General features: G+C 46.9%; 1 protein-coding gene across 1 annotated transcript; it reads left to right on the forward strand.

Annotated features, from left to right (window-relative positions):
• The first annotated feature begins 1,725 nt into the window (after positions 1-1,725).
• LOC100913663 (trichohyalin-like) lies at positions 1,726-9,494 on the forward strand. Its single transcript, XM_031961262.1, has one exon. It carries the CDS (start codon positions 1,859-1,861, stop codon positions 9,455-9,457), a length of 7,599 nt encoding a protein of 2,532 aa, XP_031817122.1. The 5' UTR covers positions 1,726-1,858; the 3' UTR covers positions 9,458-9,494.
• Positions 9,495-11,096: the final 1,602 nt, after the last annotated feature.

The raw sequence follows: 11,096 nt of genomic DNA on the forward strand, positions 1-11,096 counted from the left end.
CTTCACTCAGATTTCCCTTCACCTGTAAAGTCTTTCCCCTTTTCACTCTAAGCATTTTCTCTATCTGTAAAAGTCTAGTTTCAGTTCCAACTCCAGCATAAAACTTCCATCTGAAAGTTCAAATGAAATCTCTTCATCTGCATTCATTTGTATCACTCAGAGATATGCCTTGTCTTATGATACCTCTTGCATAAGCATAATTAATTCCTGAGTAATATTGATTATTTATACCTTCAAGAGATTTTAAAATTTAATTGGACAGACCACAGATACATAGGAAAAAATAAATTTACAAAAGTTTATAGGTTCCATAGTATATTCCATATAGTTAGTGCTCATTGCGTGGTGGTTAGTGGTATGTGTATGGGTAGTGAAGAATACAGGAGATGGTGGGGTGATTGTAATGTTTCATCTCTGAAGCTCTGGAATTCTATTTACTGATTTGATTTCTGTGCTTTATTTTGAATGTGTTTAAAAATCCCACTCAGATACCACTATCTTCCATACAAAGGCATATAAAATCTAAAGACACTAAATAATTTCACCTAAATGTTGACTATATGTGTATGTATATGTATGAATGTATATGTGTATAGGCATATATTTGTGTGTATATATATATATATATATATATATATATATAAACAAAGTCTTGCACAGGACTCTAAAAGAATTCTAAATTCAGGTCTTGAAATTACTTTAGAGAAAGAACTATTTTAGAGAAAAATAAAGTCCCAAAGAAGTATAAATGGCTTATCCAAGGTACATAGTAAGTAGTGAGCACAACAAAAATTTAAATCCAGGTTTTGAGCCTAAATCCAGTAATCTTTCTATTATATTAAAAGGCTTGCCTCTACTAAACAGTGTTTTAATTATCATTTAGGACAATGACAGAAAATAATAACATAATATAAATTATATAATAGTGATATATACATATGCATATGTATACATTTCTATGTGTATCCCATTTTAAAGTTTGCAAGATTCTCAATAAGCAGTTATTTTTAGTTAATAGGTACTTGAGTTATCATATTTTTCATTTGATACTGTGGTGTAGGTAGGACTTTTCTATTCATTTTCCTGACAAGATTTAGGTGTTTTGCATTGAATACAAAGAAATTAACTGATTTGCCAAAAGTCACACAGCCATAAAGTGAAAGATTTGCATCCCCTTCTTCTGATTCTAGTCCACTGTTCTTTCTACTTCTCTAGGATATATATATAGTACATAAAGATGTGCCAAGCTACCAAAATGAGAAAAGTGGTATTTCTGCAGTCTGGCATTCAAAAGACATATTATCAATAGCTTAAGTGGCAAAACACTACAGAAAAACTCTTCAGGATGTCGTCATGATTCTTCTCAAAATAGAAATTGCCCCCCCTAAAAAAAAAAAAAACTGGTGGGGGATAGAGGGGAATAGTAATACCAAAAAGACAGCTAGAAGTTTTTTGTTTTTGTTTTTTTTTTATGAATGATTATGAAAGAATTCAAGCAAGAAATGTAGTTACCAAAAATATTGACGTGAAATAAAACAAGAATGGAACACAATCATAGAATCTCACACTAGAGATAGTGACGGAACCCAGCAGTTTAGAAATAGCCATGGAGAATAAAACAAAACCAACAGATAGTGGTGGGGGTGGGGTGGTAATAATTATTGGACTGGATATTGAAAGAAAGCAAAAAATCAAGACCAAAAAAGGGGCGGGGCTTAACTGAGAAAACGCGCAGAACAAGGAGGCACCGGCGCCAGACGCCGCAGGGACCTGACGGGACAGGACAGAGGCTGAGCGCTGCAGCCGGGCAACTGGACCAATCTAGACCAGCAACTGCCGCAGCATCAACGCGGCTCCCATGGAAGCTGCAAATGGAACTCATGGGAAGCACGGCACCTCCACCGGGAATGAAGGTCTCTCAAGCCAGAACTCACAGTCAGAGCGCAGGGCTTCTCTTGCTGGGCAGAAAAGGAAGATTCATGAAGAAGATGAAGAAGAACTCTTTAAGATGCGTGCAAAGCTTTTTCGATTCACCTGCGAAAACGGCCTTCCAGAATGGAAAGAGCGAGGTACCGGCTACGTGAGGCTGCTGAAAGACACTAGGAAAGGAACAATTCGCCTCGTTATGAGAAGGGACAAAACTTTGAAGATATGTGCAAATCACTATTTAACACCATTTATGGAGCTTAGGCGGAATACGTGGTGTAAAAGGACCTGGGTCTGGAACACACCTGCGGACTTCGCTGATGAAATTCTTAAGCCGGAAGTGCTAGCGATTCGATACATAAATTCAGAAAACGCCCAAAGGTTTAAGGTAAAATTTGAAGAATGTAGAGTTGAACTACAAGATAGAGAAGAGGGACAAGCATCGGAGAAACCTGACAAAGGATCCCAAAAGCCAGAAGTGACAGAAGACAACCAAGGAGAGCCCAAGTGCCAGGGAATATTGCAAGAGGCAGAACTCATTTTGGTAGAAGATTGTCCACAAGAGCCTGTGTGTCTCGACACAATATTTCAAAAGCCACAGGAGTTTATAATGAAAGAAGACAGCCATGAGGAGCAGGAGAGCCAGGAAGTAGAAGACAGCCAGCCTGAGAGTACGGAAACAGACATCCACAGGAAGCCTGAGAGTTCAGAAATAGAAGACACCCTAGAGGAGCCTGAAAGCCAAGAAATGGAAGACACCCTGGGGGAACTCGAAAGCCCCCGAATGGAAGACAGCCAAGAGGAGCCCGAAAGCCAGGAAATGGAAGACACCCTGGGGGAGCCCGAGAGTCAGAAAATGGAAGACAGCCTAGAGGAGCCCGAAAGCCAGGAAATGGAAGATACCCAGGGGGAACTTGAGGGCCCCCAAATGGAAGATAGCCAAGAAGAGCCTGAGAGCCAGGAAATGGAAGTCACTCAGGAGGAACCTGAGAGCCAAGGGGAATCTGAGAGCCCAGAAATAGAAGCCAGCCAAGAGGAACCTGAAAGCCAGGAGATGGAAGTCTCCTGGACAAAGCCTGAGAGTCTACAGATGAAAGACAGCCTCAAGGGCCCTGAAATCCAGGAAACAGGAGACAGCCAAGAGGAGCCTGAAAGTCAGGAAATAGAAGACAGCCAAGAGGAGCCAGAGAGCCAGGAAATGGGAGACAGCCTAGATGAGCCTGAGAGCCGGGGAATGGAAGACGCCCGCGGGAAACGCAAGAGCCAAGAAATGGAAGCCATGCGGGGGAAGCGCAAGACTCAAGAAATGGAAGACACCTGGGGGAAACGCATGAGCCGGGAATCGAGAGGCAGCCGAGAGAAGCCCAAGAGTCAGGAAATGGAGGACGCATGGGCGAAGCTTGGGAGCCTACTAGTGAAAGAGGAACCTGAGAGTCAGAAAATGTACGATGCCCGCGGGAAGCCTGCGACCCCTGAAATGAAAGACAAAAAAGAGGAGCCTGAGATTCAGAAAATGGCAGTCTCCTGGGCAATGACTGAGAGACCACAAATGAAAGACACAGAGGAGTCTGAAAGAGAAAAAACAGAAGACACCCAAAGAAAGTCAGAGATCCCCAAATTGGAAATCGGCCAAGAGGAGCCTGAGAGTCGGAGGAAAGTCAGCAAAGAGCCTGAGCGTCACAAAATGGAAGTCGCCTGGGCGAAGCCTGAGATCCCACAAAAGAGAATCAGCCAAGAGGTGCCTAGCAGGAGAATGTCAATTGCTCCGGGTAAGCTTGAGAGCCTCAAAACCAAAGAGAGCCAAGAGGAGCCTGAAAGCCAGGAAACAGAAGAAACCCAAGGGGAGCCTGAGAGCACCGAAATTGAAGAGAGTCAAGAAGAACCTGGGCGTCAGAAAATAGAAGTTACCCAGGGAGAGCCTGAAAGCCAGGAAACAGAAGAGACCCAGGAAGAACCTGAGAGCCAGGAAACAGAAGAGACCCAGGAAGAGCCTGAGAGCCAGGAAATTGAAGAGAGCCTAGAAGAGCCTGAGAAGGAGGAAATGGAAGACATCACAGGAAAACGAAAGAGTCAGGAAATGGAAGAGAGCCCAGAAGAGCCCAAGAGCCAAGAAATGGAAGAGAGCCAAGAGGAACCCGAGGAGGAAATAGACATCCCAGAGAAGCGCAAAAGCCAGGAAATTGAAGAGAGCCAAGAGGAACCAGAGAAAGAAGAAATAGAAGACACCTGGGGGAAACGCAGAAGCCAGGCAAGGGAAGCCTCCTGGAGAAAAAGCAAAAGCCTGGAACTGGAAGACATTCCAAGAAAGCGCAGTAGTCGGGAAATTGAAGAAAGCCAAGAAGAGCCTGAAGAAGAGAGTTTAGAGGAGCCTGAGGGATTGAAAATGGAAGACGCCTATAGGAAAAGCAAGAGCTTAGAAATGAAAGACATTCCAAGGAAGCGCAGTAGTTGGAAAACGGAAGAGAGTGAAGTGGAGCCTGAGAGCACAGAAATGGAAGAGAGCCCAGAGGAGCCAGAAAGAGAGGAAATGGAAGATGAAGGGGAGAAGCGAAGAAGTACAGGAAGGGAAGCCATGTGGAGGAAAAGCAAAAGCATGGAAATGGAAGACATCCCAAGTAAGCGCAGTAGCCGGGAAATGGAAGAGAGTGAAGAGGAGCCTGAGACCCGGGAAAGAGAAGACACTTATAGGAAAAGCAGAAGCCTAGAAATGGAAGACATCCCAAGGAAACGCAGTAGCCGGGAAATGGAAGAGAGCCTAGAAGAGCCGGAAGGCCTGGAAATGGAAGAAAGTGAAGAGGGTCCTGACAGAAGAGAAAGAGAAGACACCTATCGGAAAAGCAGAAGCATAGAAATGGAAGACATTCCAAGGAAGCGCAGTAGCTGGGAAAGGGAAGTGAGTGAAGCAGAGCCTGAAAGCGCGGAAATGGAAGAGAGCCTAGAGGAGCCAGAAAGAGAAGAAATGGAAGGCACAGGGGAGAAGCGCAGAAGTACGGGAAGGGAAGCCTCTTGGAGAAAAAGCAAGAGCCTAGAAATGGAAGACATTCCAAGGAAGCGCAGTAGCCGGGAAATGGAAGAGAGCCCAGAGGAGCTTGAGGGACCAGAAATGGAGGAGAGCCTAGAGGAGCCAGAAATGGAGGAAATGGAAGACATAGGGGAGAAGCACAAAAGTACAGGAAGGGAACCCTCCTGGAGGAAAAGCAAAAGCCTGGAAATGGAAGACATCCCAAGTAAGCGCAGTAGCCGAGAAATGGAAGAGAGCCCAGAGGAGCTTGAGAGCGCAGAAATGGAAGAGAGCCTAGAGGAGCCAGAAAGAGAGGAGAGGGAAGATGAAGGGGAGAAGCGCAGAAGTACAGGAAGGGAAGCCTCCTGGAGGAAAAGCAAAAGCCTAGAAATAGAAGACATCCCAAGTAAGCGCAGTAGCCGGGAAATTGAAGAGAGTGAAGAGGAGCCTGAGATCCGGGAAAGAGAAGACACCTATAGGAAAAGCAGAAGCCTAGAAATGGAAGGCATTCCAAGTAAGCGCAGTAGCCGAGAAATGGAAGAGAGCCCAGAGATGGAAGAGAGCCTAGAGGAGCCAGAAAGAGAAGAAATGGAAGACAGATGGGAGAAGCGAAGAAGTACAGGAAGTACAGGAAGAGAAGCCTCCTGGAGGAAAAGCAAAAGTCTGGAAATAGAAGATATCCCAAGTAAACGCAGTAGCTGGGAAATAGAAGAGAGCCCACAGGAACCTGAGAGCCAGGAAATGGAAGAGACTAAAGAGGAGCCACAGAGGCAGGAATCTCCAGAAATGGAAGTTACAAGAGAAGAACCAGAGAGCCAGGAAATGGAAGAGAGTCAAGAAGAGCCAGAAGGAGAGGAAATGGAAGACATTCCAAGGAAGCGCAGTAGTCAGGAAAGGAAAGACACCTGGAGGAAAAGCAAAAGCTTGGAATTGGAAGACATCCCAAGAAAGCATAGTATACAGGAAATGGAAGAGAGTATAGAGGAGCCAGGAAGCGAGGAAATGGAAGAGAGTCAGGAAGAGCCAGAAAGAGAGGAAATGGAAGACATGGGGGAGACACGCAGAAGTACAGGAAGGGAAGCCTCCTGGAGGAAAAGCAGAAGCCTGGAAATGGAAGACATCCCAAGGAAACGCAGTAGCCGGGAAATGGAAGAGAGTCCAGAGGACCATGAGAGACTGGAACTGGAGGAGAGTGAACTAGAGGAACCAGAGAGCCGGGAAAGAGAAGACACCTATAGAAGAAGCAGAAGCCTGGAAATGGAAGAAATTCCAAGGAAGCGCAGTAGCCGGGAAATAGAAGAAAGTGCAGAAGAGCATGAGAGCCCAGAAATGGAAGAGAGCCTAGAGGAGCCAGATAGAGAGGAAATTGAAGACACAATGGAAGAGCGCAGAAGTACAGGAAGGGAAGGTTCCTGGAGGAAAAGCAAGAGTCTACAAATGGAAGACATCCCAAGTAAGCACAGTAGCCGGGAAATGGAAGAAAGTGAAGGGGAGGAGCCTGAGATGCGTGAAAGAGAAGACACCTATAGGAAAAGCAGAAGCCTAGAAATGGAAGAGATTCCAAGGAAGCGCAGTAGCCAAGAAGTAGAAGAGAGCCCAGAGGAAAGTGAGAGCCTGGAAGTAGAAGAGAGTGAACTAGAGAAACCTGACATTGAAGAGAAGCGAGGGAGTCAAGAAAGGAAACCCTCCTGGAGGATAAGCAAAAGCTTAGAAGTGGAACACATCCCGAGTAAACGTAGTACGTGGGAGGGCCTAGAAGTGGAAGAGAGCCAAGAAGAGCATGAAAGCCCAGAAATGGAAGAGAGCCTAGAGGAACCAGAAAGAGAGGAAATGGAAGACACATGGGAGAAGCGCAGAAGTACAGGAAGGGAAGCATCCTGGAGGAAAAGCAAAAGTTTTGAAATGGAAGACATCCCAAGAAAGCGCAGTAGCCGGGAAATTGAAGAGAGTGAAGAAGAGCCTGAGACCCGGGAAAGAGAAGACACCTATAGAAGAAGCAGAAGCCTGGAAATGGAAGAAATCCCAAGTAAGCGAAGTAGCTGGGAAAGGGAAGTGAGTGAGGAGGAGCCTGAGACCCGGGAAAGAGAAGACACCTATAGAAGAAGCAGAAGTCTGGAAATGGAAGAAATCCCACAGAAGCACAGTAGCAGAGAAATTGAAGAGAGTGAAGGGGAGCCTGAGACCCGGGAAAGAGAAGACACCTATAGGAAAAGCAGAAGCCTGGAAATAGAAGATATTCCAAGGAAGCGCAGTAGTCGAGAAAAGGAAGAGAGCCCAGAGGACCTTGAGGGCCCAGAAATGGAAGAGAGCCTAGAGGAGCCAGAAAAAGAGGAAATGGAAGACAGCTGGGAGAAGCCCAGAAGTATAGGAAGAGAAGCCTCATGGAGGAAAAGCAAAAGTCTAGAAATGGAAGAAATCCCAAGTAAGCGCAGTAGCTGGGAAATGGGAAAGAGTGAAGTGGAGCCTGAGAGCGAAGAAATTGAAGAAAGCCTAGGAGAGCCAGAAAGAGACAAAATGGAATCTATAGGAGAGAAGCGAAGGAGTACAGGAAGGGAAGCCTCCTGGAGGAAAAGTAGGAGCCTGGAAATAGGAGAATTCCCAAGTAAGCGCAGTAGCTGGCAAATGGAAGAAAGTGAAGAAGAGCCTGAGATCCGGGAAAGAGAAGACACCTATAGGAAAAGCAGAAGCCTGGACATAGAAGAAATACCACGGAAACGGAGTAGCAGAGCTATTGAAGAAAGTGCAGAGGAGCCTGAGATGTGGGAAAGAGAGGACAGCTACAGAAAAAGCAGAAGCCTGGAAATGGAAGCTATTCCAAGGAAGCGAAGTAGCTGGGAAAGGGAAGAGATGGAAGAAGAGGAGCCTGAGAGTCAAGAAAGAGAAGACACTTATCGAAAAAGTAGAAGTCTAGAAATGGAAGACATCCCCAGTAAGCGTAGCAGCCGGGAAATGGAAGAGAGTGAAGTGGAGCCTGAGAGCACAGAAATAGAAGAGAGCCTAGAGGAGCCAGAAAGAGAGGAAATGGAAGACATGGGGGAGACACGCAGAAGTACAAGAAGGGAAGGCTCCTGGAGGAAAAGCAGGAGCATGGAAATGGAAGACATCCCAAGGAAGCGCAGTAGCCGGGAAATGGAACAGAGTGAAGAGGAGCCTGAGACGAGGGAAAGAGAAGACACCTATAGGAAAAGCAGAAGTCTGGAAATGGAAGATATTCCAATGGTGCGAAGAAGCCAGGAAATGGAAGAGAGCCCAGAGGAGCATGAGACCCCAGAACGAGAAGAGAGCCTAGAAGAGCCAGAAGGAGAGGAAACAGAAGACATAGGGGAGAAGCGCAGAAGTACAGGAAGGACAGCATCCTGGAGGAAAAGCAGAAGCCTAGAAATGGAAGTAATCCCAAGTAAGCGCAGTAGTTGGGAAAGGGAAGAGAGTGAAGCAGAGCCTGAGAGCCGGGAAAGAGAAGACACCTATAGGAAAAGCAGAAGCCTGGAAATGGAAGACATTCCAAGTAAGCGCAGTAGCCGAACAGTGGAGGAGAGTACAGAGGAGATTGAGACCCCAGAAATGGAAGAAAGCAGAGAGGAGCCAGAAAGAGAGGAAATGGAAGACATCTGGGAGAAACGCAGAAGTACAGGAAGGACAGCATCCTGGAGGAAAACCAAGAGTCTGGAGATGGAAGACATCCCAAGTAAGCGCAGTAGCTGGGAAATGGAAGAGAGTGAGGAGGAGCCTGAGACCAGAGAGAGAGAAGACACCTATAGGAAAAGCAGAAGTCTGGAAATGGAAGATATTCCAAGACTAGGCACTAGCCGGGAAATGGAAGACAGTGCAGAAATAGAAGGCAGGTTAGAGGAACCAGAAAGAGAGGAAATGGAAGCCATCTGGGAGAAGCGAAGAAGTACAGGAAGAGAAGGCTCCTGGAGGAAAAGCAAGAGTCTTCAGATGGAAGACATCCCAAGTAAACGGAGTAGCCGGGAAATGGAAGAGAGTGAAGAAGAACCTGAAAGCCGGGAAAGAGAAGACACCTATAGGAAAAGCAGAAGCCTAGAAATGGAAGACATGCCAAGGAAGCGCAGTAGTAGGGAAAGGGAAGCCTCCTGGAGGAAAAGCAAAAGTTTGGAAATGGAAGATATTCCAAATAGGCACATTAGCCGGGAAATGGAAGACAGTGAATTGGAACCTGAGACTTGGGAACGAAAAGTCACCTACAGAAGAAGCAGAAGCCTGGAAATTGAAGAAATCCCAAGGAAGCGCAGTAGCAGAGAAATGGAACAGAGTGAAGAGGAGCCTGAGGCCCGGGAAAGAGAAGACACCTATAGAAGAAGCAGAAGCCTGGAAATGGAAGAAATCCCAAGTAAGCGCAGTAGCTGGGAAAGGGAAGTGAGTGAGGAAGAGCCTGAGACCCAGGAAAGAAAAGACACTTATAGAAGAAGCAGAAGCCTGGAAATGGAGGACATCCCAAGTAAGCGCAGTAGCTGGGAAAGGGAAGTGAGTGAAGCTGAGCCTGAGACCCAGAAATGGAAGAGAGCCTAGGGAGCCAGAAGGAGAGGGAATGGAAGACACCTGGGAGATGCGCAGAAGTAGGGAAGGGCAGCATCCTGAGGAAAAGTGGGAGGCTAGAAATGGAAGTAATCCCAAGTAAGCGCAGTAGCTGGGAAAGGGAAGTGAGTGAGGAGGAGCCTGAGACCCGGGAAAGAGAAGACACCTATAGAAGAAGCAGAAGCCTAGAAATGGAGGACATCCCAAGTAAGCGCAGTAGCTGGGAAAGGGAAGTGAGTGAGGAGGAGCCTGAGACCCAGGAAAGAAGATTAGAAGAAGCAGAAGCTAGAATGGAGACATCCAAGTAAACGGAGTAGCTGGAAAGGGAAGAGAGTGAAGAGGACTCTGAGACACAGGAAAGAGAAGACCTAGAGGAGCCAGAAGGTAGAGGGAATGGAAGACACCAAGGAAGTGCAGAGTAGGGAAAGGGAAGCATCCTGGAGGAAAAGTGGAGTTTGAAATGGAAGAATCTCCAAGTAGGACATAGCTGGAAAGGAAGAGAGTGAGATGGAGACCTGAGACCTGGAAACGAGAAGAAACCTATAGAAGAAGCAGAAGTCTGAAATGGAAGAAATCCCAAGTAAGCGCAGTAGTGAGAAATGGAAGGAGTGAGGAGGAGCCTGAGACCCGGAAAGAGAAGACACCTATAGAAGAAGCAGAAGCCTGAAATGGAGGACATCCCAAGTAAGCGCAGTAGCTGGGAAAGGGAAGTGAGTGAGGAGGAGCCTGAGACCAGGAAAGAAGAAGATCCTATAGAAGAAGCAGAAGCCTGGAAATGGAGGACATCCCAAGTAGCAGTAGCTGGAAAGGAAGTGAGTGAAGCTGAGCCTGAGACCCCAGAAATGGAAGAGAGCCTAGGGGAGCCAGAAGGAGAGGGAATGGAAGACACCTGGGAGATGCGCAGAAGTACGGGAAGGGCAGCATCCTGGAGGAAAAGTGGGAGTCTAGAAATGGAAGTAATCCCAAGTAAGCGCAGTAGCTGGGAAAGGGAAGTGAGTGAGGAGGAGCCTGAGACCCGGGAAAGAGAAGACACCTATAGAAGAAGCAGAAGCCTGGAAATGGAGGACATCCCAAGTAAGCGCAGTAGCTGGGAAAGGGAAGTGAGTGAGGAGGAGCCTGAGACCCGGGAAAGAGAAGATACCTATAGAAGAAGCAGAAGCCTGGAAATGGAGGACATCCCAAGTAAGCGCAGTAGCTGGGAAAGGGAAGTGAGTGAAGCTGAGCCTGAGACCCCAGAAATGGAAGAGAGCCTAGAGGAGCCAGAAGGAGAGGGAATGGAAGACACCTGGGAGATGCGCAGAAGTACGGGAAGGGCAGCATCCTGGAGGAAAAGTGGGAGTCTAGAAATGGAAGTAATCCCAAGTAAGCGCAGTAGCTGGGAAAGGGAAGTGAGTGAGGAGGAGCCTGAGACCCGGGAAAGAGAAGACACCTATAGAAGAAGCAGAAGCCTGGAAATGGAAGAAATCCCAAGTAAGCGCAGTAGCTGGGAAAGGGAAGTGAGTGAGGAGGAGCCTGAGACCCGGGAAAGAGAAGACACCTATAGAAGAAGCAGAAGCCTAGAAATGGAGGACATCCCAAGTAAGCGCAGTAGCTGGGAAAGGGAAGTGAGTGAGGAGGAGCCTGAGACCCAGGA

This window comes from Sarcophilus harrisii, chromosome 1, assembly GCF_902635505.1.
Source record: "Sarcophilus harrisii chromosome 1, mSarHar1.11, whole genome shotgun sequence".
NCBI classification, from domain to species: domain Eukaryota; kingdom Metazoa; phylum Chordata; class Mammalia; order Dasyuromorphia; family Dasyuridae; genus Sarcophilus; species Sarcophilus harrisii.

Bases quoted from the DNA above. Each gene is read 5' to 3' on its own strand.
- LOC100913663 (XM_031961262.1), top strand. From the start codon at position 1,859: ATGGAAGCTGCAAATGGAACTCATGGGAAGCACGGCACCTCCACCGGG.